This window comes from Neophocaena asiaeorientalis, unplaced genomic scaffold, assembly GCF_003031525.2.
Source record: "Neophocaena asiaeorientalis asiaeorientalis breed wild unplaced genomic scaffold, Neophocaena_asiaeorientalis_V1.1 scaffold327, whole genome shotgun sequence".
In the NCBI taxonomy this organism is placed as follows: domain Eukaryota; kingdom Metazoa; phylum Chordata; class Mammalia; order Artiodactyla; family Phocoenidae; genus Neophocaena; species Neophocaena asiaeorientalis.
The window spans coordinates 4,552,544-4,579,029 of NW_020174560.1; the positions used below are offsets into that span (position 1 = coordinate 4,552,544).

At 38.0% G+C, this 26,486-nt stretch overlaps 1 protein-coding gene across 1 annotated transcript in view; it reads left to right on the forward strand.

Moving 5' to 3' along the window:
• The window catches only part of RAD51C (RAD51 paralog C), a 29,528-nt gene extending 16,878 nt beyond the window's left edge, over positions 1–12,650 (forward strand). Inside the window, exons 6-9 of the mRNA XM_024757526.1 lie at positions 2,758–2,824; positions 3,537–3,597; positions 10,221–10,281; positions 11,733–12,650. Coding sequence (XP_024613294.1) covers positions 2,758–2,824; positions 3,537–3,597; positions 10,221–10,281; positions 11,733–11,849 — 306 coding nt within the window. The 3' untranslated portion in view covers positions 11,850–12,650. The remainder of the gene's footprint in view (positions 1–2,757; positions 2,825–3,536; positions 3,598–10,220; positions 10,282–11,732) is intronic.
• Positions 12,651–26,486: the final 13,836 nt, after the last annotated feature.

Sequence of the window (26,486 nt, forward strand, 5' to 3'; positions counted from 1 at the left end):
ACTCTCAACCACTGCGCCGCCAGGGAAGCCCACAGAAGTATTTTTAAAGCAGTGAAGTTTATAATTTTAAAGTGATTATTACTTCACTATTTTTTTAAATTAATTAATTTATTTATTTTTGGCTGCATTGGGTCTTCCTTGCTGCACGCGGACTTTCTCTAGTTGCGTTGCTGTGTGTGGACTTCTCATTGCGGTGGCTTCTCCCGTTGTGGAGCACCAGCTCTAGGCGTGCAGGCTCAGTAGTTGTGGCGCTTGGGCCTAGTTGCTCCGTGGTATGTGGCATTTCCCAGACCAGGGCTCGAACCCTTGTTCCCTGCATTGGCATGCAGATTCTTAACCACTGCGCCACCAGGGAAGTCCCCACTTCACTATTTTAAGACCCATTCTTCTTTAATTTTTTTGGCCGTGCTGCGCAGCTTGCAGGATCTCGATTCCCTGACCAGGGATTGAACCCCGGGCCATGGCAGTGAAAGCCCATAATCCTATCCACTAGTCCACTAGGGAACTCCCAAGACTCATTCTTTAGGAGCTTGGAGTAATCACACAGTAATTTTCATTTATGTCATGGTAAACCCAACATTTTTGCAGAAATACTGTTAATTATAAGTATATGCTAACAATGCAAATTCTTATTTTGGGATGTTGAACAACTGGTAAGCCAGCATGTCTATTTACAATTTCCTCAAGATGTGTAATGGATAATGTGTAAGATGTGTAATATTCTCTAAGCCAATGCTGTCTGGTAGAACTTTCTACAAAGAAGAAAATGCTCAGGACTTCCCTGGTGACACAGTAGTTTAGAATCCACATGCCAATGCAGGGTACACGGGTTTGATCCCTGGCCTGAGAAGATCCCACATGTCATGGAGCAACTAAGCCTGTGCGCCACAACTACTGAGCCTGTGCTCTAGCGCCCACAAGCCACAACTACTGAGCCCACGTGCCGCAACTACTGAAGCCTGTGCGCCTAGAGCCTGTGCTCTGCAACAGGAGAAACCACCACAATGAGAAGCCCACCTACCGCAATGAGGAGTAGCCCCCACTCGCTGCAACTAGAGAAAGCCTGAGCACCGCAACAAAGACCCAATGCAGCCAAAAAGAGAAAAAAAGATGAAAATGCTCAGTCTGATATAGTAGTTCCATGGGTGTTGAGCACTTGAAATGTGGCTAATGCTGCAGAGGAAGTGAATTTCTAGTTTTAATTAATTTAGTTTTAAAACGCTATATGGGGGGGCTTCCCTGGTGGCGCAGTGGTTGAGAGTCCGCCTGATGTGGCCCATGGCTGCAGAATTGAATAGTGTACCTTTAACCAAAAAGTGTTGGTGTGAGTAACTATCCCAGTTGCTAAAGATTAAACACTTGATAGTGTGTAAAGAGTATTGTTCAACATGTTGTGGATGCCAGTAAGACATATATTTCAGTGAATTACCAATTTAAATTCCTGCTTAGCTTGTTCTGAGATACCTGGAATAAGGTAACACATGGGAAAACCACTATGGCACTTAAGGGGAGAGGAGCTAAGAGGAAGTGCTGTCATCCAGTTTGTGCTTGACTGAGATCTAGATGGATCACAGATTTCTCCTTCGTAGATAAACAGAAACTTTAGGGTGTTGACCACTGTGGTGGGTACAGCCAAACAGCCTTTTCTTTTCAGTTTTCTTAAGAAATAGATGACTTTTTTAGAGTAGGTATCTTTTCTTATTGCTTTTCTTAGAAGTTCTTTATCAGTTTCAGCTTGAAGTAGTATCTGTCTTATTTCTGGAGGGAAGCTCTGTATTGGAACAATATTTAAAATAACCATTTCTGGAGACTTTTAGATGAGAAGGTGCCAGATAATCTGACTTTTACCATATTAAGGTAGCCTTAAGCACTTTCTTTATCTCTACTCTAAAATTACTATCTTTCGGTACTTCCCTGGAGGTCCAGTGGTTAAGACTCCGTGCTTCCACTTCAGGGGGCACGGATTCGATCCCTGGTTGAGGAACTAAGATCCCGCATGCCATGCGGTGCGGCCAAAGAATAAATAAATAAAATAAAATTACTGTCTTTCTAAACATGGAATCTTTTCTATAGGCCACTATTTAATCCAAAAGAATTAGCAATATTTTTAGCCTGGAGGCCATCTGTGAGTAAGGCAACACTTACATCTCTATTACCAGCAGACTAGCATAGTCATAATTTTTGGGTCAGTTGATCTGTTACTGGGTTTTATCTTTTCCCAGTTCTTCTACTTATACTGTGCTCTCTATGATTTTAGATCTCTTCTCATAATTCTTTGCCTCAGTTTTTTTTTTCTGTAAAATCATAAATGGTAATACTGTCTCTCCCCTAAAAGTATAAACATTGAGTTATTTATTAAGGATTTTATATTCCTTTGAGTAAATATATTCTAGAGAGGCAACAGTGGTAAAGAACACAGACTCCCATGTTTCCTGTGCTCCTAGTTATGAAGTTTTTACACATGGTCTCTTTAGACCTTTATGTATTATCTACTATATTTTTTTCTTCCATTATCACAATAAGAACTTCTTTGTTCTAATCTGTTAAAAAATGTTTTATATTCAGTAGAATCATGTATTCAGATAATTTTACTCATTTTTATGGGTAATATCTAAAAAATATATGAGAAAAGTTTTCATTACCTACATATATCTTTCTTTAAATTAGATTATATTCAGAATACTAAAATCACGTGACTATTTACTTGATAAATTTGGGAGGAGACTCACCTAATTTTCTCACGTTTTGTTTTTGTAGGTAATTTTAACCAATCAGATGACGACAAAGATTGATAAAAATCAGGCCTTGCTTGTTCCTGCACTGGGTAGGCAATTAATCAAATAAACATTTTTAGTTAAATACATTTTTTCCTACCTCTTTCATTTGATACTTGTTGAGTACTGTAAGCTCCATGAAAGTAGAGAAGACTGTCTTATTCACCGATAAATCTTAGTGTGGAGCACAGTGCCTTTAGATACTGACTCATCCTTTCAGTTGTTTAACATTTATTGAGCATCTACTCTCTGGCAACTCTTGTGTCAGGTACTTAGCATATAAATATTCATAAGATGACTCCCTCAGAAAGCACAGTCTTAGGAGGAGTGGTGAATCCATTTAAATACAAATCAAACTGTAATGAATAGGCTTATGACTCTAACCTTACTCGTGGCTTTGTTAGAACACAGTGCTTCAAGGTTTATTTGTACTGAAATCTTTAAGAATATTCTGTCAGAGCTTTTGCTTTTCTTCTGGTGGTCTGAAATACGTTAGTAAGCCTGATGATAAGGAAGATTGACAAATATGTTGACTCGAACTATAAAGTTTTCTAAAAGAAAATAGAGGATAGTGATAATGATCTGCAGTATTGCCACAGATAGGTGAAAATCTATTAATCTCAGGATGTTACCCATGTACCAGGTTTTTTGAAACCAGATATACTTTTGTTATGTTAAATTAAGCAAAGTAAAACTGTATTTGGTCAGAGGCATTCTGAGAGACTTATAACGCAGTCAGTTACCATGTTCTTTTTCCCTCAGGGGAAAGTTGGGGGCATGCTGCTACAATACGACTAATCTTTCATTGGGACCAGAAGCGAAGGTCAGTATAGAAATAAGTTAAAAATTCTGAGTATTGGGTTACTTACACTGACCACTTATCAGTTTCTTAGAGCTAGTCCAGTGGATGAGATCTACAGTGCCCCATGAACCAAAGCTTTTGTTGCCGTCATTGCCTAGAGCAGACACAGAAACATGTCGTTATACTGCACGTTTAAGTACCTAGGAAACTCTTCGGGATATTGAAACGGTGGGGTGCTCCTGAAATGAGTAGGTGGCCAAAGAATGCTACCTTCTAAAGCTCTTTGAAATCAAGTACCATATATTAACCACGCAGAGGGAGGTAGGTACTCTGTGTTCCTGGAAGGGATTGAAAGAAGAGTAAAATCAGGACAAAAGGAAAACTTTTGAGGTTAGCTTTAGGTTATGTGGAAAATAGGATGGTTTTTCTTAGTTTGTTAATGTATTTCCTGTGTGAAATTGTGTCTGTTTTTGTTTTCTTTTATATTTTCCTGTCCTACTTTTATTATCCAGTTACTTACTTGCCTTTCACAGGTATTGTTCTTTAAAATAAAACTGTGGCAGCATGAAACCTTTGTTTTTAAAGCTGCTGAGCAAGTGAACAAACCACCTTTCATTTTTTTTAAATAGGCAATTGAAAGCCGTGGAGTCTTTTATTCTATACTTCTAGAAATGTTAGATTTATGCCAGCATCTCTGCTTTGAAGTTAATTGGTATAACCTAGAGAACTTGGTTTGGAAATACTCCAATAAAATAGGGAAATTGAGACAGCATGTGGGCAAAAATGGAAAAAAGGATTGCTTAAAGACATATTGGATCTGGTCAGAGATACTATCTATTTCTTTTTCTGCATTTCTTCATTCTTGTACAAAGTGAAAAAAATCAAGCCTGACCAAGTTAGGTTTTACTGACCCTGAGCGCATAGCTGACCCTATTATATTTGTATACATCTTTTATAACTAGTTCATGCAGTTTGTGTCTCTTTTAAAGCTGACATTTCCAAAGACCTCAGGTAACTTTTTTTCTCCATGATACATAGTGCTTTACATTCAACTCCCGTCCCTCCAATTCTGTAAATAAGTCATTGTGTACTGGATTCACAAAAGCAATTCTTTTCTCAGCAACAAACCCTATTGTAAAGATTTGTCAGCAGTTCTCCAGATGAGAGTCTTTTGAACATATCGCTTGTATTTTCCCAGATTTAGGTTTCTGGAAAGCACATCCCACTATTTAAATGTTATTAGAAGTTCCCCTTGAGCTAGTATACAGTAGTAGTCTTCCACTATTATTCTAGTATTACATACTCACTAATAGAATACATCTAAGAAGTGAGAAAAATAATAGGAGCAGAGAAAGATGTTTCTTTCATCTTTTTATGCATTCGTCAGAAGAAGTTTGCTGCCTTTGTCAAATTCTAGAAGTTAGCATTGGTTAGGCACCCATGAGATCAGAAAATCATGCTTACTTTCTTAAGAGTTAACCATTTTATGACTTCAGCTTCTTACTAATCTTTCCCAAGAAATTAGAGAGTGGCGTAGAACACTGACATTGAATAGATAGATTTAGGGGAAATGTGCTCTTCTATGAATTTTTACCTGTATCCCATACTATCATTTTAATAAGTGCTTGCTTGTGCTAGGTATTTAACTGGGCACCTTGTATACAACATTTCATATAATCCCTTCAATAACTATTTTTAAAAAATTAAATATAGTTGATATACACTATTATGGAAGTTACAGGTATACAGTATATTGATACACAATTTTTAAAGGTTATGCTCCATTTATAGTTATTATAAAATATTGGCTATATTTGCTGTGTTGTACAGTGTATCCTTGTAGCTTATTTTATACATAGTAATTTGTACCTCTTAATCCCCTACTCCTGTATTGCCCACTCCTTCTCCCCGCTGGTAACCACTAATTTATTCTCTATATCTGTGAGTCCTTCAATAACTCTTAGAAAACGCTGTACCGATTATCACTAGCAGTGAGAAGATCAAGGCACAGAAAGATTAAAAAGTAGTAAATAATAGCTACCATTTTTTGAATATTTATTAACTGTTCTTTATTATGCTAAGTGCTCTGTGTATGTATATATATAATTTCATTTTATTTTCCAAATAACTATGAAATAGGTAGTAGTATCCACATTTTTTAGCTGACTTTATAATAGAGTCCATTCCTTTTCTCCTATAATTGCTGTTTCTATAATGTAATTGTATTATTGCATTGATTGCCAGCGAATCTGAAGGTATAGCTCTTATCCTCCTTTTTAGGTAAAAACCTTTTTCTCCAAACTGCTTTTTTTCCTAGGCCGTAGATATATGATAAGTAATGTACATACTTTATAGAATCAGAATAGGTTGACCTCATTTAATAAAATCAACATAGTTTTGTTCTTCATTGTTTGAAATCTGATATCTTTAAGTTATTAAAGTTGTATGAAATCTTGTATGTGTTTTAAATTTTAGTTTATCTTGAAAGGATGGAAATAGAAACTCATGCTGGGGGAAAATAGTTATAAAAATGAACACTTATAGTTTGAGCAGAAAACTAAACACCTTGACTAGCCACATTTATATTGAGAATTGAATTTAAGTGTTCCGCCTCATGCCCCAGTCCCCATCTTCACTAGAAGCGCCTGATTTTTACCCTTTGATTAATAATGGAATAACATTCCAATAGTTATTAAGAGAAATACTTTTGTCTCTGTCCGGTATGTTGTGTGGGTTTTCCTCCAGTTTGCATATTCCTGATAAGATGAGGCCAAGATTGTTCAGAATTATACCACTGTTTGCCAAGGAGATCTGGTGGTAGAGTGGAGTAATACATCAACACCCCCGCGCAGTGTTTCATATGTGTCTCAGTTTTAAAGCACAAATTGTGCTTCTGTCTTGTTTCTTCCTGACCTAAACTATGTAGTTCAGCCATATGTTAAGCTTCATCTCAGCTGGGGCCATGAGCCAAGTGATTCTTTGGTTTAGTTTGTTGTTTAAAAAGATCTCTTGAGGGCTTCCCTGGTGACGCAGTGGTTGAGAGTCCGCCTGCCGATGCAGGGGACACGGGTTCGTGCCCCGGTCCAGGAAGATCCCATATACCGCGGAGTGGCTGGGCCCGTGGGCCATGGCCGCTGAGCCTGCACATCCGGAGCCTGTGCTCTGCAACGGGAGAGGCCACAGCAGTGAGAGGCCCGTGTACCACAAAAAAGAAAAAATCTCTTGAGATGCAAACGTGAAATATAAATTTTATTTTTACCTAGAAATTTGAGGAAGATTTTCAACCTTAATACTTAATGCCCATTTGATGTTAGGATTATTAATAAACATATAAATGCTTCTTAAAATCTTATTTGCTTTTTAATAATTTTCTCAGAAAAGTTGGATGTACTGGGTACCTTTTTGGACATATGGTGATATGAGGTGATTTAGATACTACTTTTTCAGAAGGTTAGCTAATTTTTGTTTCATTGAATCAAAAAGTGTGATTTTTTTGGGGCTTCCCTGGTGGCGCAGTGGTTGAGAGTCCGCCTGCCAATGCAGGGGACACGGGTTCGTGCCCCGGTCCGGGAAGATCCCACATGCCGCGGAGCGGCTGGGCCCGTGAGCCATGGCGGCTGAGCCTGTGCGTCCGGAGCCTGTGCTCCGCAACGGGAGAGGCCACAACAGTGAGAGGCCCGCGTACCGCAAAACAAACAAACAAAAACAAAAGTGTGATTTTTTTAATAAGATAGATTTAAATACTCCATGCCTCTATTTTTTCTGTTTTATTTTGCGTTAAAGATAGACCATCAGCCCTAAAGCATTGTAAAAGTTGATGATTTCACTCCCTAACACGATAATTCTTATATTACATGTTACTTAACAGTTATTTTATTTATGCAGACAGTTGCTATTACAAAGATATGACATTTTGGATTCTTCTATTTTCATCCTGAAAGAACAAACCTAAAAGCTAATGGATGATGGTCTCTGATTGCTCCTCTTTTGAATTATGCCTGAGTAGGGGCCAATTTCAAAATTAAGAGAGTACCATCATAAACCAAGATGTCTCTTTGAATTATTTTTGAAAACAAATCAACATTATATGACATTTAAAGAAATGATCCGTTTAACTCTGAGAGGCTATGATTTTTCTCTAAGTTAGAATCCTTGTTTTGTACAGTTGTATCAGTTGTTTAAAATTGTGGTAAAGTAGGGAATTCCCTGGCGTCCAGTGGTTAGGACTCTGCACTTCCACTGTAGGGGGGCACAGGTTCGATCCCTGGTCAGGGAACTAAGATCCTGCATTCTGCGTGCTGCGGCCAAAAAAAAAAATTGTGGTAAAGTATATGTAACATAAAATTTACCATTTTAACCATTTAAGTGTACAATTCTGTGGCATGAAGTACATTCATATTATTTTACAGTCATCACCACCATCTATCTCCAGACCTTTTTCATCTTCCCAGACTGAAACTCCATGCTTATTAAATACTAATTCCCCATCCTCCCCTCCTACCAGCCCCTGGGAACCACCATTCTACCTTCTGTCTCTATGAATTTGACTGCTCTAGGCACCTCATATAAGCAGAAGCATACAATATTGGTCCTTTTGTGACTGGCTTTATTTGACTTAGCGTAAAGTCTTCAAGGGTCATTGTAGCATATGTCAGAATTCCTTTCCTTTTTAAGACTGAGCAATATTCCCTGGTATGTATATACCACCTTTTGTTTATCCATTCATCTGTCAGACACTTGGGTTGCTTCAACCTTTTAGCTATTGTGAATAAATTATATCAGTTTTAAAGTAATTTTTAAAAGACACTTTAAAAGTTTTTGCTTAGGGACTTCCCTGGCGGTCCAGTGATTAAGACTCCATGCTTCCACTGCAGGGGGTGCGGGTTTGATCCCTGGTCAGGGAACTAAGATCCCACATGCCACATGGTGTGGGCAAAAAAAAAAAAAGTTTTTTTTCTTATACAGTTGACCAGTGAACAACAAGGGTTTGAATTGCATGGGTCTACTTATAGGCAGATTTTTTTCAATAAATGTAGTATCTGTATTTTCATTTTACAGATCTTTAAGTGTGGGGAAGAGTTTTTTTGTGTTCAATTAGAGATCAGAGTATGTGGAGTTAAAAGAGCTAAGGTTTGAGTCCTGATTCTATCTAAACTGTTTCAGCTTCCTGCCCTTGGGTGACTCATTTATCAATTCCTTTGTTTTTGAAGCAGAGTATTTGGATTTTGTTCTGCGTAGGGTTGGTGCCCCTAACCCCTGCATTGTTCAAGGGTCAACTGTATTTGTTGCTGTTACGGTATTTGAGCATAGTTAATAAGAGTTTAGAATTTTATTTCTCAACTACTTTCAGCTTTCAGTTTTATATTATTTACTTTGTAGAGTACACAATAAAATCATACCTAAACAGACCTTGTCCTGTTTTGACAGTGATTTTTCTGAACATAAGCATTTTGAAAGAATGTGTTTTCCTAGATTATTTGTATTAGTATAATATGAGTATGTGTTCCTCATTTAAATACCAAGAAATTGTCTTAATACTTCCATTATAACACGTAAAAAAATACACAAGTACTGTAGAAAGTTTGAAAGATGTAGATAACCAAACAAAAAAACAACTTTTACCTTGTAACAACAACTTAACTTTTTGATTGTAGTTTTTTTTGGTTTTGTTTGTTTTAATATTTCTTTCTTTATTTTGGCTGCGCCAGATCTTAGTTGCAGCATGCATGCAGGATCTAGTTCCCCAACCAGGGATCGAACCCAGACCCCCTGCATTGGGAGCATGGAGTCTTACCCACTGGACCACCAGGGAAGTCCCTTTGATTGTAGTCTTTTAGTAATTTTTCTATATAATGTATATGTACAAACTTATTCATAAATGTGGGCTCATACAGTATAACTTATACTTCATATATTATTATTTTCCAATCTCATTAAATATTTTCTTCCACTTTATTTTCTTAAGTGTAAATAGTATCTTGTCATGTATAAAATAATTTATTTGAATCAGTCATTGGCCTTTTTGGTTGTTTTAAAATTTCACTTATGTAAACAAATCTATTGTGGGTTTTTTTGTTTTTTTTTAATTTATTTTTATTTTTATTTTATTTTTGGCTATGTTGGGTCTTTGTTGCTGCACGCGGGCTTTCCCTAGTTGCGGCGAGCGGGGGCTATTCTTCGTTGCAGTGCGCGGGCTTCTCACTGCGGTGGCTTCTCTTGTTGTGGAGCCCGGGCTCTAGGCGCATGGGCTTCAGTAGTTGTGGCACACGGGCTCCGCAGTTGTGGCTCGCGGCTGTAGAGCACAGGCTCAGTAGTTGTGGCGCATGGGCTCATTTGCTCCGCAGCATGTGGGATCTTCCCAGACCAAGGCTCGAACCCGTGTCCCCTGCATTGGCAGGCGGATCCTTAACCACTGTGCCACTGGGGATGCCCCTATTGTTATTATATGTAATAATTATTACATGTATACATATAGCTCTTGTTTTAAGGGAGTATTTTTGATATTTCTTTGCTTTCTGTGTTCTTAGAGAACAAAATAATAGAATTATAGTAAAAAGCTATGAATTTAAATTATGAAATCAGTCGTCTGAACTAATTAATTAAGATCACCTGTTTGTGTATATTTATTCTTTTTCTCTAAGCAGGTTGGCAACATTGTACAAATCACCAAGCCAGAAGGATGCTACAGTACCATTTCAAATCACAGTCAGTATTATTTGATTAGAGTGGGATTTTGGTGTTAGTGGGCAGTAATTATCTCAAGAGAGCATTTACAAATTGCTTCTGTTAACTTCTGTAGGCAGCAAGCATATTTGAGGACAGCTTTTGATGCTTAGAACATTATCCCCAAAATAGTCGTATGTGTAAAGAATTCTCTAGTCACAATTAAACTGAAATTTATTCTTAAGAACAGAGGAAATACTTATTTATAGGGGAGTGTGTTCCGTGCCATGTGTAATGTCAGGATATTAGATTTTTAAAGTGAAAGTCGTTAAAGATTTTCAGAAAAAAAAATACCAGCATTACTCATTTTGATAGATCTATCATAGTCATCAAATATATCCCACTTTTTTCTTTTTTTATTGAAGTATAGTTGATATGTAATATTATGTAAGTTACATGTGTACATTATAGTGATTCACAATTTTTAAAGGTTCTACTCCATTTATAGTTATTGTAAAATACTGGCTATATTCCCCATGTTGTACAATAATATCCTTGTAGTTTATTTCATGCATAGTGTTGTAGTTTGTATATCTCAATCCCCTACCTCATTATTGCCCCTCCCCACTTTCCTCTTCCCACTGGTGACCACTAGTTTGTTCTCTGTATCTAAGTCTGCTTCATTTTTGTTGTATTCACTAGTTTCTTGTTATTTTTTTAGATTCCACATATAAGTGAAATATATCCCACTTTAAAGTGTTAATTTTCCAGTAATTTTACATCATAGAAAATAAATTTTTGGCTAAAAATAATGCATATTTATCAATAGTGTTGAATCAGATATATTCTTAGTGTCTCATTTTTTAAGGACAAAAACAGAAATAGAAGGAGATTCTGAAACTGAATTATCTACTTAGTCTTTGCACTGCCCAGGTGCATTTAAAGTATCTAATCGAGACATTTTATTTTAGAGTATGTATTTTTATTGGGGTATAGTTGTTTTACAATGTTGTGTTAGTTTCTGTTGTACAGCGAAGTGGAGTTCCCTGTGCTATACAGCAGGTTCTCATTAGTTATCTGTTTTATACGTATTAGTGTATATATGTCAATCCCAATCTCCCAATTCATTAGAGTATTTAATTGTGAAAATATTTCTAAAGTACCTAAGTAATTAGTGCATGTTAATTCCTTTCACCTCTTCTAATAGAGCCACTGTAAAGTTTGTTAGGATTGACTTTTAGAGGATATGTTTATAATGTACTATATTTCTGTGTATGTGTATGTATAAGTAAAGACATACACATACTCTAGATAAAAATTACCCTATTATAGCCCTGGCTATCTTTGAGGTTTATCCTCTTCATTCACAGTGGTTGATAACTTCTATCCCAAGAATAAAGTAGCTCTTTTATCAATTACTTTAAAATATTTGGAAGACCAGTTGTTATTTTAGATGTTCTTAAAGCATACTTATATATTTTTTCATTTTGCAGCCTCAGGGATTTAGAGATGCTGTTGTTGCTACTGCATGTTCATTGCAAACAGAAGGTTCATTGAATATCCGGAAGCGGTCACGGGACTCAGAGGAAGAAAAGGAATCCAAAGACTAGTCTCAGAGTATACATATGTATTGATGCTGTGAGAGATGCAGTGCTTACAAGTAGTAGACTCGTTACTTTAGAATATAAACACTATGGCGTGAATGAATCCAGTCTATATTAAGTGAATGGTGAATGAATGGATCAGGTCTATATTAAGTGAAAAATATATTAAGTGAAAATAGGATTCTCTGAAAGAGTTTTTCTAAACTAAGCAGTGTTCTACAGTTGTATTTAACCCTGTTTTCATTTTCAGTAACATTCGGTAGAGATGATACAGTTATTGTATTTTGCAAATGTGGAAAGCTGATCGCTTGTGACCAGTCTGAATTTAATATTCAGACTGTCTTCTCCTCTTTTCTTTGCCAATTGCCTAGACATTTCTAGGAAGAAAAGAGTTTTTTCACATTCCTATTGTGCTCTCCTCTTTAAATGTAGCTTTGATAATTCTTAAAAATGACATGTTTCTATTATGAAGAAAAGCCAGCACCATGAGTCAGCATATCATTACATTCAGTTTATGAGCAGGATACACATTTTGGATGACCAGTCTGATTTTAGTGACCCCAATCCTAAAATCTAAGTCATTTATTCATTTTTTAATGTTATTTTGTAACATTAAAGGAAGGACTTTAGAGTTGTTATCCCATCTAGAACATTGACTGGAACATATATCTATGTTGTCAAGTTGATAAGCTCACAGTCATTTATTTCTATGTTTTTGAAACATGGTGTGATCCAGTTCTAGGTGTATTGACATTTTCCTTTGAATAATCTTAATACTGCTTGAATAAATTAAAAATTTGGATTCTTGAGTGGTTTCAAAATTTAAAAATGTTTTGGTACCTGGTTCTTAGTGCTTCTTAATTCATTTACAAAATTTACTTTGACTCCCAGTGGAAGAAAATTATTTAAGTAATTGAATATTATATATTGTGACAACCATATTTTCCAGGCTTCAGTGACAGTTGGTATTTCCTGTCCCAGACTGAACACTAAATTCATAAAATTTTAAAAATGTAATTATTCTGTAATTGATTATACATAGACTAACCGTAGTTGGCAAGGACCTTTTAAAGAATGAAAATAGGCACTGCTAACAATTATACCAGGACATAAATCAGGACTGTCCCAGGCAAATCAGGCTTATGGTCATCCTAATTATGTAAGACTAATTTCAAATGACTACTTTAGTATGGGATAGCTAATTGTAACTATCTTATTTTTGAGCGCTTTAAGGCATATATATATATATTTTTTTTTTTTTTTTTTTTTTTTTTGCGGTACGCGGGCATCTCACTGTTGTGGCCTCTACTGTTGCGGAGCACAGGCTCCGGACGCGCAGGCTCAGCGGCCATGGCTCACAGGTCCAGCCGCTCCGCGGCATGTGGGATCTTCCCGGACCGGGGCATGAACCCGTGTCCCCTGCATCGGCAGGCGGACTCTCAACCACTGCGCCACCAGGGAAGCCCCATTTGTTTTTATTATAATTAATGCAGTCATTATAAAAAATTACCTGTCATTTTAATATTCTATCTACTCAAATCATAACGTCAAGAGAGTAAGGGGGTTGTTAAGTGATAAATATCAGTGTTACCAGGCATCAGATACTGTTAAGAGGTCATTTTATAAAGCATTATAACACTGTACTTTAAAAGAACTATGAGACCCCAAAATGGATTAAAGACCTAAATGTAAGGCCAGACACTATCAAACTCTTAGAGGAAAACATAGGCAGAACACTCTATGACATAAATCACAGCAAGATCCTTTTTGACTCACCTCCTAGAGAAATGGAAATAAAAACAAAAATAAACAAATGGGACCTAATGAAACTTAAAAGCTTTTGCACAGCAAAGGAAACCATAAACAAGACAAAAAGACAACCCTCAGAATGGGAGAAAATATTTGCAAATGAAGCAACTGACAAAGGATTAATCTCCAAAATTTACAAGCAGCTTATGCAGCTCAGTATCAAAAAAACAAACAAAGAGAACCAAGGGGCAAGACGTGAATAAAGACACAGACCTACTAGAGAATGGACTTGAGCATATGGGGAGGGGGAGGGGTAAGCTGTGACAAAGTGAGAGAGTGGCATGGACATATATACACTACCAAACGTAAAATAGCTAGTGGGAAGCAGCCGCATAGCACAGGGAGATCACCTCGGTGCTTTGTGACCACCTAGAGGGGTGGGAGGGAGGGAGACACGAGGGAAGAGATATGGGAACATGTGTATGTATAACTGATTCACTTTGTTATAAAGCAGAAACCATTGTAAGGCAATTATATTCTACTAAAGATGTTAAAAAAAAAATGAGACCCTGAATATTGACAAAGCCAAGTGTATTTCTTTTTGTTTGCAACTCTTTTAAAATAAAATTTTCATACAGCCTTTCAAAGTTGTGCTGCTGAAAATATATTTTTCTAGTTATAATATACACTTAGTCCGCTTGGGCTGCAGAAACAAAATACCATAGACTTACACAACAGAATTTTCTCATGGTATTTTCTCAGTGTCCCAGTATGGTCTGGTTCTGGTAGGGGCTGTCTTCCTTGCTTGCAGACAGCTGCCTTCTCACTGTTTGCTCACAAGGACTTTCCTAGGTGAATGCGCATAGATAGAGACCATTCTCTCTTCCTGTCTTATAAGGCCACCAATCCTGTGAGAAATCCACCCTTATAACTTCATTTAACATTAATTACCTCCTAAAAGCCCTATCTCCAAATAGTCACGTTGGAGGTAGGGCTTCAACATAAGAATTTTGAGAGGACACATTTCGGTCCATAGCATTCTGCCGCTGGTCCCCGCAAATTCATGTCCTTCTCACATGCAAAATACATTCTATCCCAACAGCCCCCAAAGTCTTAACTCATTCCAGCATCAACTCTAAAGTACAAAGTCTCATTAAAATAACCTCTCAATCAGATACCAGTGAGATTCCAGGTACAGTTCTTTTTTTTTTTAATTTTTTTTTTTTTTTGGTTGTGCCGGGTCTTAGTTGTGGCATGTGAACTCTTAGTTGCGGCATACATGTGGGATCTAGTTCCCTGACCAGGGACCGAACCCGGGCCGCCTGCGTTGGGAGTGGGGAAGTCCTCAGGTACAGCTCTTTCTGAGGCAGAATTCTTCTCCAGCTGTGAACCTGTGAAACCTAACAAGTCTTTCTGAAATACAATGGTAGGATAGACATTCTCATTCTAAAGGAAGAAATCAGAAGGGAAAATGGAGTGATGGGTCCCCAGGAAGTCCAAAACCTAGCCAGGCAAATTCCATTAGATCTTAAGGCTTGACATGAATCTTTTTTGGTTTGATACTCTGCCTTCCAGGCCCACTGGCATGGCAGCATCACCCAACAACTCTAGGTGGAGGTTCTGCCCCTGACCTCTGGCACAGGCCATCTGGCCTGTTGAAAATGAGGTAGTAGCCCTGATGACCTCTGAATGGCCTTCAGGGTCATTTTTCCCTCTTCTTGAAGAATAGCTGATGTTTGCAGCAAAATAGCTCTCCAGTCCTTTCAAATCCAAGAAGTTGGTCAGCCTTCCTTCACTTTGTCCTGTCTCTATCCCCTTCAGTTCAAACTGGCATTGTTTTGGCTCTTATAATACCATAAGCTTTTTATGGAGTGATGATCCAGCCACACCCTTGATGTCCTCTTCAGAACATGCTATCTAATTTGCAATATAGATAGGCTGAGAATTTTCCAAATTTTTAGGTTCCGGTTCCTTTTTGCTTAACAATTTCTTCATATATCTCATTTTGCATTTTACTATAAACAGGAGGAGCCAAGCCACTCCTTCAGTACTTCACTTAGAAACCTCAGCTAAATAGCCAGTTTCATTGCTTGGAAGTTCTGTCTTCCACGGAACACTAAATTCAGCCAGTTCTTTGCCACTTTATAACAAGGGTCACCTTTTCTCCAGTTTCCAATAACATGTTCCTCATTTCCATTTCAGATCTCACCAGAATCACCTTTAATACCCATATTTCTAGCATGCCACCTCCAAACTCTTCCAGCCTCCACCCATTACTGTCCCAAAGTTTCTTCCACATTTTTAGGTATTCCTTAAAGCAACACCCCGCTTCTCAACACTAAAATCTGTAGTAATAGCTTGTGCTGCCATGGCAAAATCCCATAGATTGGGTGGCTTAAAAGAAGTTTATTTTCTCACAGTTCTAGAGGCTAGAAGTCCAAGATCATGGTGCTAGCAGGTTGTTTCTGGTATAATAGGAGATCTCTTCCATGGCCTCTTCTCACTATGTTCTCACATGATGGTTTAGAGATTGAGAGCATAAGTGAGCAAGCTTTCAGGTGTCTGTTCTTATAAGGGTGCTAATTCTATCATGAGGACCCTGCTCTTCTGACCTCATTTAACCTTAATTACCTCCTAAAAACCCTGTCACCAAGTATAATCACATTGGAGGTTAGAGAATAAGAATAACATAAGAACTTTGGGGAGACACAATTCAGTCTGTAACACTATAGGAAACAAAATACACATAAGTATAATTTTTAAAAAAATTATATAGTATTGTAACCTGCTTTTTAAAATTCTTAATATATCCTCATGTATTCCACATAACTAAATTTTTCTTTGACTTTTTAAAAATAAATAAATATACTTATTTATTTATGGCTGCATTGGGTTTTTGTTGCTCCGCGCGGGCTTTCTCTAGTTGCAGAGATCGGGGGCTACTCTTCGTTGCGGTGTGCAGGCTTCTCGTTGCGGTGGCTTCTCGTGGAGCACGGGCTCTAGGCGCACGGGCTTCAGTAGTTGTGGCGTACGGGCTCAGTAGTTGTGGCTCATGGGCTCTAGAGACAGGCTCAGTAGTTGTGGTGCACGGGCTTAGTTGCTCCGCGGCATGTGGGATCTTCCCGGACCAGGGCTCGAACCCATGTCCCCTGCATTGGCAGGTGGATTCTTAACCACTGCGCCACCAGGGAAGTCCCTCTATGATAGTTTTGAATGGTTGTGCATACTTTTAAAACTTCTTTTTGGAGTTTTAGTTATTACTGTATTTTTAGTGTTATAAACAACACTTCTAATAAGCATGTAAGTTCCTTTTTAAAGAAATCGAAATTATGATTTGTATCATAATGTATGATTTGTATTAATTTCCTCTTGCTGCTTGTAATAAATTACTATACGTTAGTGGCTTAAAAGAGCACAAGTCTGGGGAGTTCCCTGGCAGGCCAGTGGTTAGGACTTTGAACTCTTACTGCAGAGGGCCCGGGTTTGATCCCTTGTTGGGGAACTAAGATCCCAGAAGCCATGTGATGTGGTGCAGCCAAAAATAAAATAAAAATAAAACAAGAACGCAAGTCTGAAATCAGTTTCAAAGGGCTAAAATCAAGGTGTCAGCAGGCCTGCATCCTCCTGGAGGGTCTTTAGGAAAATCTGTTTCGTTGCTTTTTCTAGCTTCTAGAAACTGCCTGCATTCCTTGGTTCATAGCCCATCTTCAAAGACTGCAGCGTAGCATCTTCCAGTCTCTCTCTTTCTATGTTTCCATCACCTTTTTCTCACTCTCCTCCTGCCTCCCCCTTAAAAGGACACTAGTGATTACATTTAGGGCCCAGTCAGATAATCCAGGATAATATCCCCATCTTGAGGTCTTAATTTAATCATATCTGCAAAGTCCCTGTCGCACGTAAATTAGGATTCACAAATTTCGAGGATTAGGATGGAAACGTTTTTGGGAAGCCACTATTCAGCCCCTCAAATCATGTGGCAACATGATTCAAGAAATAATGATCTTTGGGTAATTCATATGTAATTCATATGCACATTAAAGTTTGAAAAGCACTGGGACAGATATTTTACCATTTTTCAACTTTTCATAGATGGTTATTCCCATTTACGAAACAGAAAAAAGAGGATAGTTCCTTAGCTTTTTGAAAGCTTTATTTTTTTAAGGAGTATATTTTTTCTTAATTATAAAATATGTAGTACAGGCATACCTCAGAAATAGTGTGGTTTTGTACCAGGCCACTGAAATAAAGCAAATATTAAAGCAGGTCACACAAGCTTTTTTGGTTTCCCAGTACATATAAAAGTTTTGTTTACACCATACTGTAGTTTATTAAGTGTGCAGTAGTAGCATTATGTCTAAAAAAAAGTACATACCTTAATTAAAAATACTTTATTGCCAAAAAAAATACTTTATTGCTAAGAACTGCAAGCTTTCTTTTTTTAAAATGTAGCACCCTTTTTATATATATATATTTTTTTTAATTAATTTATTTTTGACTGCGTTGAGTCTTAGTTGCGGCGCACGGGCTTCAGAGCGCGTGGGCTCTGTAGTTGCAGCACACGGGCTTAGTTGCCCTGTGGTACGTGGGATCTTAGTTCCCTGACCAGGGATCAAACCTGCGTCCCCTGCATTGGAAGGTGGATTCTTAACCACTGGACCACCAGGGAAGTCCCTAAAAGCTGCAAGCTTTCAACGAGTCATAATCTTCTTGCAAGAGTAACAACAAAGATCGTTGATCACAGATCAACATAACAAATATAACAATAATGAAGTTTGAAATATTGCAAGAATTACTAAAAATGCGACACAGAGACACGAAATGAGCAAATACTGTTGGGAAAATGGCGCAATAAACTTGCTCAGTAAAGGGTTGTCACAAACCTTCAGTTTGTAAAAAATAATATCTGTGAAGCAAAATAAAATGAGATATGCCTGTAATTTTTACAACATGCAGACACTTTTTAAAAGTAATTCTTCCTTGGTTTTACAAACATTTTATCCTTTATTGAAACTGTATTTTTTCCCAAAGTATTATCACTTTTAGCTTCAATTTTGGGAATATGTAACACAAAATATACTTATATAGTGCCTTATGATTTTGAAACACTTTTACATCATTTAATTTGATCTTTCTAGCAACTCTCTCAGGTAGGTGTGATAGGCTGGCCTGTATGCTTTCATTCTTTTCATCTATCCATCCCTCCATCAATCCATCCATCCATCTACTGCGTAACACGTATACATTTAACAACAGCTTGTATGAATAAATATTTCAAATAAGATTTAGAACCTTTGGTCATGCATAGGATGGTGTTTCTGAACATTTTTTATTATAAAATAAATATAGGTAATTTAATAGTGGTCTTTTAAATTTTTTTTTTAAGATTGGGATAAAATAGTACTTAAAATTTGCCATTTTAACCATTTTTAAGTGTATAATTCAGTGACATTTTTAATTGTTGTAGGACCATCTCCACTATTTTATTTTTTTTTTTGGGGGGGTGCGTTGGGTCTTCGATGCTGCACGTGGGCTTTTTCTAGTTGCGGCCAGCGGGGGCTACTCTTCATTGCGATGCGCAGGCTTTTCATTGCAGTGGTTTCTCTTGTTGTGGATCATGGGCTCTAGGCGCGCAGGCTTCAGTAGTTGTGGTGCATGGACTCAGTAGTTGTGGCTCGTGGGCTCTAGAGCACAGGCTCAGTAGTTGTGGCACATGGGCTTAGTTGCTCTGCAGCATGTGGGATCTTCCTGACCAGAGACTGAACCCATGTCCCCTGCATTGGCAGGCAGATTCTTTACCACTGTGCCACCAGGGAAGTCCCTCCAGTATTTTAAAAACTTTTCATCACCCCAAACAGAGACTCTGTACCCATTAAGCAATAACTCTTCGTTATTTCCTCCACCAACTCCTGGTAATCTCTACTCTACTTTCTATTTCTATGAATTTGCTTATCGTATATATTTCATATAAGTGATAAGACTCATACAATATTTTTCCTTTTGTGTCTGGCTTATTTCGCTTAGCATAATGTTTTCAAGGTTCATCCATGTTGTAGCATGTAGAAGAACTTCAGTCCTTTTTATGCCTATGTAATATTCCATTGTGTGTATATACCACATTTTGCTTATCCATTCATCTGTTGATAGACATTTGGGTTGTTTCTAACAGTGTTTTAATATAAATGTATATGAGTAAACTTTTTGTTTCTTGAAACTTTTATTGATTTTTATGTATCAAGTTTGGGACAGTTGATTTGTCTTTGGAATATTTTCAAGCTATTCCTAGTAACTTAAATTTTAGCCCTAATAGACTTATTTTCATTTCCCAGATCAGGTATTTTAATTTTCTCTCTAATTACTGTATTTTGTTTTTCTTGTTAATAATGTTCTTACTAAAATGTTTACAACTAGTTACCAGTGATAAAATTAAAATAAAATGTGGTAGAGAGAAGATAGGACTAGAGTCAGAAGACCTGGATCCTAATTCCAGCCGAGACATTAATAAGCCATGTCAATTTAAACACCTTTATTTTCTCATGCCCTTCTCTTATAAAATTTATAAAATAAGATAGGACTGAAGAGCTTCAAGATGGCGAAAGAGTAAGATGCAGAGATCACCTTCCTCTCCACAAATACATCAGAAATACATCTACATGTGGAACAGCTCCTACAGAACACTTACTGAACGCTGGCAGAAGACCTCAGACCCCCCCAAAAGGCAAGAAACTCCCCAGGTACCTGGGTAGGGCAAAAGAAAAAAGAAAAAACAGACAAAAGAATAGGGACGGGACCTGCACCAGTGGGAGGGAGCTGTGAAGGAGGAAAGGTTTCCACACACTAGGAAGCCCCTTCGCGGGCGGAGACTGCGGGTGGTGGAGGGGGGAAGCTTTGGAGCCACGGAGGAGAGCGCAGCAACAGGGGTGCGGAGGGCAAAGTGGAGAGACTCCTGCCCAGAGGATCAGTGCCAAGTAGCACTCACCAGCCCGAGAGGCTTGTCTGCTCACCCGCCGGGGTGGGCGGGGGTTGGGAGCTGAGGCTCGGGCTTCGGAGGTCGGACCCCAGGGAGAGGAGTGGGGTTGGCTGCGTGAACACAGCCTGAAGGGGGCTAGTGCACCACGGCTAGCCGGGAGGGAGTCCAGGAAAAGTCTGGAACTGCCGAAGAGGCAAGAGACTTTTTCTTGCCTCTTTGTTTCCTGGTGCGCGAGGAGAGGGGGTTAAGAACGCCACTTAAAAGGAGCTCCGAGATGGGCGCGAGCTGCGGCTATCAGCGTGGACCCCAGAGACGGGCGTGGGACGCTAAGGCTGCTGCTGCCGCCACCAAGAAGCCTATGTGCAAGCACAGGTCACTATCCACACCGCCCCTCCCGGGAGCCTGTGCAGCCCGCCACTGCCAGGGTCCCGTGATCCAGGGACAACTTCCCAGGGAGAACGCACGGTGCCTTAGGCTGGTGCAATGTCATGCTGGCCTCTGCCGCCTAGGCTCGCCCCGCACTCTGTACCCCTCCGTCCCCCTGGCCTGAGTGAGCCAGAGCCCCCGAATCAGCTGCTCCTTTAACCCCATCCTGTCTGAGGGAAGAACAGACGCCCTCAGGCAACCTACACGCAGAGGCGGGGCCAAATCCAAAGCTGAACCACAGGAGCTGTGCGAACGAAGAAGAGAAAGGGAAATTTCTCCCAGCAGCCTGAGGAGCAGCGGATTAAATCTTGACAATCAACTTGATGTACCCCTGCATCTGTGGAATACCTGAATAGACAACGAATCATCCCAAATTGAGGAGGTGGACTTTGGGAGCAAAGATATATATATTTTTTTTTCACTTTTTCTCTTTTTGTAAGTGTGTATGTGTATGCTTCTCTGTGTGATTTTGACTGTATAGCTTTGCTTTTACCATTTGTCCTAAGGTTCTGCCTGTATGTTTTTTTGTTTTGGTTTGGCTTTTTTTACTTCTTAAATTTTTTTTCTTAATAATTATTTTTTATTTTAATTATTTTATTTTACTTTATCTTCTTTCTTTCTTTCCTTAAGTCATGGAGAACCTAGGGGCAAGACGGGAATAAAGACACAGATCTACTAGAGAATGGACTTGAGGATATGAGGAGGGGGAAGGGTAAGCTGTGACAAAGTGAGAGAGTGGCATGGACATATATACACTACCAAACGTAAAATAGATAGCTAGTGGGAAGCAGCTGCATGGCCCAGGGAGATCAGCTCGGTGCTTTGTGACCACCTAGAGGAGTGGGATAGGGAGGATGGGAGGGAGGGAGACACAAGAGGGAAGAGATATGGGAACACATGTATATATATAACTGATTTACTTTGTTATAAAGCAGAAACTAACACACCATTGTAAAGCAATTATACTCCAATAAAGATGTTAAAAAAAAAAGACAGGACTAAATGATTGCTAAATTCATTGATCAAAATTTTATGGTTTCTGTTTTTGCAGAGGCGTTTATTAAATATTCACTTTAAATGAACAATACTGGAAATATGGAAGAGTGACATTTACACATTTTTAATTTTAAAAATCAATAATTCTAGGGTTTCCATTCCAATATATTGCATTTCAATTTTGAGACATGATGTTGAAATGTTCTATTACGTTTTAGAAAAACCCACTGAGTTGCAGGAGAGAGGCTGGCTTAACGTCAGTGCCTAAATTTACTGTTACTGTTAGAATTTACAGAACATTTTGCTCCCTTAGGACTGATTTTGGCATAAAACATGTTGACAAGATTTCATGTGTTTTCGACCACAATATATTCCTTTGCCTGTTTTCAGTTTTAGTTCACCACTGACTTAGGCCTTTTTGTGCTTCAGCTATCCATTTGACTCTCATTATGTATAGTAAGATGTGAGTTTTTAAATACATCGATACTCAGATAATGATTTTACATATAGCTTATTTTATGAGAATGTAAAAGTTGGGTTCACTCAGAAGAGCTTGAGAAGTTATGGAAATTATGTTCTACCTATTTTCAAAATTTAAAAATTAACACAGATAAGAAAAAGTGAAGTAGCAAAGTAAAGAGAATTTATATTAAGTTATATAAACCAAGGCAAAGAGGAAAACATAATTGATTATATAACTCTTGGTCCAATAATGGGAAACATAATTGCTATCAGTTCTTCAAGAGAAAAATGTTTTTCTGGTCTTTGTTTTTTATTTTATTTTTTAATTATTTTTTTTTATTAAGCAATATTTGCACAAGATTTGAAATTCAGTGAAAAGTAAGTCTTCTTTCCTCCCCTGTACCTTAGTCACTCAGTTCATTTTTAGGGGGCAATCATCATTACCAGTTCCTTGTGTGATCTTCTAGAGCTATTCCATGTATCTAAAATATAAATATAATTTTTCTTCAACACCTAAATCTTAACCCAAACTCCACCTTATTTTTGTATTGGTACATATAGAATTTTCTCAGTTAAAAAATTACTGTGTGATATTCCATTGTACAAATATCGTTTTATTTAATCATTCTTAAATTGATGGATATTTAGATTAATCAAATTTTTCATGAGGATATAAGGAATTGGTCAGAGTGTATGTGCATTTAGAATTTTGATCGATGTTGCCCACATATCCTCCAGAGATACTACCAATGTATACTTCCACCAATGTTCTTTGAGAGAGGCTGTTTATGCCCTTAACATCATATTTTATCTTTTTTGCCAATTTGATAAGTTTATTAAAATGACATCTCATAGTGTGATATTAACATTTTCTTGTTCTTTTCTCTTTTTATAAGGGAGTTTGAATGTTTTTTGATTTGCTTACAAGTTACTCTATTTCCTTTTCTATGAACTGACTGTTCTTATATTTTGTCCATTTTTTTTATTGGGTGGTTGGTCTTTTTAATCTGTGAGAGTTCTTTACATATTAAGGAAGGTATTAGGCCTTTGTGATATGGCAGATATTTTCCCATTTTTCTTATTTTTTTGTTTCACAGAAATTAGATGTTTATGTAGTCAGTTTTTCACTTTTGTTTGAGTTGTGTGTCCTATTTAGACCTTCCCATTCTATGATTATTAAATAATCCCATTTTTTCTTAGAGAACTGTAAACAAATGTAATTTTATGTATAAATCTCTCCATCTGGAACTTATTTGTATGTTAACCATGGCCTTGAGTTTTGAATTTGACAAAGGACCCCTGAGTAAGAGGTGTCTCAGAAGGCAGTTAGATGAAAAATGCCAATGTATTCTATCTTATATCAGCCAAACTCTAAAGGCAAGTTCTATGTAGGACCATTAGTGAAATATGGTAGTATTATAGCTAATGTATTTTTCTTCATGAATTTTGGGGTTTCTTCATTCATTTATTTAATAAATATTAAACTTTTTTTTAATCAGCCAGAATTGGATTCTGTTTGTAGTGACAGAATCCGGTTGAATGTGCACTTTTCTCTCTTAACCTCAAAAGAATTATTCTAGTCCTTATTTCAGTCGTCATGTTAATCCTCTTTTGTGTCCCAAATCAACATATTAAGCTCTATCACCCATGCTCCAAATCCACTGCAATCTGTTTTAAATTAACAATGTCATAGTTTTATCAAATATTTGACATATATAAAACCAAACCCATTTTTCCACAAATTGGTTTCCTTTTTCTACTTCATTTCTCTTAATGTCAGAAGCTTTCTCAAAGACTTACTCTCATAATAACTACATATCTAGTCAGTTGCCAAATTATTAATTCTATAACAGGTACGCTCAAGTGTCAGCAAGTTGTACTCTAAGAACTTGGAAATTAGAGAAATAAGTGGGTTTTTTTTGGCTGTGTTGGGTCTTCATTGCTGCACGTGGGCTTTCTCTAGTTGCAGCGAGCGGGGGCTGCTGTTCATTGTGGTGCATGGGCTTCTCATTGCAGTGGCTTCTCTTGTTGCAGAGCATGGGCTCTAGGCATGCAGGCTTCAGTAGTTGTGGCACACAGGCTCAGTAGTTGTGGCACACAGGCTCAGTAGTTGTGGCATAGGGGCTTAGTTGCTCTGTGCCATGTGGGCTCTTCCCAGGCCAGAGATCGAACCCGTGTCCCCTGCTTTGGCAGGCGGATTCTTAACCACTGCGCCGCCAGGGAAGACCCTAGAGAAATAAGTTTGCTCTCAGAATTAAACTACGGAATCTTCAAGACCCCTTACTAATAGTAGCTAACATTTACTGTATGTTACAGAAATAATAGGAAGGCAGAAAAAGCCAGCTTGGAAATGCATAACCTAGTTAATTAGTTCCAGAGCCCCAGACAGCAGGGACCATAGGAATGGTCTCATGGTAGGAGCCCACTGAGGTGAATGAACTATCACCCTTCTCTATCCTTATTACTTGGTCAGGATTCAAAGTCAGGGGAGAGAATATTCTACTGACCTAACTTAGGTCAGTGTCTGACCCCAGAATGTGGTAGCATCTGGGGGAAAACGTCAGTACAGTTATCTTTGGCTTCTGCAAGAGGAGGCCTACCAAAACTGCACACAGTGTAGGAGAGGTAATTCCCTCAAAGAGATTGAGATGCTGCTAGCAAAGGGGTATAGCTGCTGGGCAACCAAAAACAAGGAATGTACATTGTAATTTATGACTTGCTCTAAGTCATACTACTAGGAAACAGCCTATCCGAAAGTCAAAATAAGTCTAACTGCAGAGTCCACGCTCTTATATTAATGAAGTGGTTCTCAGCGTGGGGTGATTTTGCCTCCCAGGGGTCATTTAGCATTGTGGAGATATGTTGCTCATCACAATAGCTAGGGACAGGTGCCACTGGCGTCTAGTGGATAAAGATCAGGTATGCTGCTAAACATCCTAAAATGTACGTTACAGCCCCCCATAACAAAGAATTACTGGGCCCAAAATATCAATTACGTTTAGGTTAGAGACTCTAACCTGGGAAAATATGGCATAGGGCAATGTTCTTTAAATGTGTCAATCAGAAATGTTGGCAAGCAATAGAGTATGGTAGAAAAAGGATCAAAATGGAGCTAACTTCGGTTTAACCACTCAAGCCCTGCTCAAGGGAACGAGGGTCCTTCTTAGATTGGTCCTGATAGCTGATCCTGATTGTGGAAATGGTTGCATGAGGCTATCTCGGCTTGATGCTTTAGATACGAAATGAACTCTTGTCTGATCCCATGCACGTCAGTTATCAATTTGTTGATAGTTTGATTTCCCAGGTACTTTGGTTATAGCCAGATTGATACAATTGTCTGGTCTCAATGGAAGTAGTAGTTCTCATTGTAAATTCATATGTTGTCATCGTGATTTTTATACATCAGTTTCTTATGAGATTTGTTAGTGTCAGTTAAGATACTTCCGTGTAATTAAGTTTGGAAAACTCAAATTTCTTTTTTCCCCCAGTTTTATTGAGACATAATTCAAGGTGTACATAATGGTTTGACTTACATATATTGTAAAATGATCACTGCAATAAGTTTGGTTAGCATCCATCACCTCATATAGACACAATTAAAATAGAAAGCAAAAAGAAAAAACTTTTTTTCCTTGGGATGAGAACTGTTAGGATTTATTCTCTTGACCTTCGTGTATATCATATAGCAGTGCTAACTATAATCATCATGCATGTATCCCTGATACTTATTCATCTTGTAACTGGAAGTTTGTACGTTTTGACCACCTTTCTCCAATTCCCCCTTCCCCAACACTCTGCCTCTGGTAACCTCAGATCTGATCTCATTTTCTATGGGTTTTTTTGTTTTCGATTCTATAAATATGTGAGCTCATACAGTGTTTGTCTTTCTCTGTGCGACTTACTTCACTTAGCATAATGCCCTCAATGGCCATCCATGCTGTTGCAAATGGCAGGATTTCCTCATTTTATTTTTTTTGGCCACGCCACGCAGCATGTGGGATCTTAGTTCCCTGACCAGGGATTGAACCTGTGCCCCCTGCAGT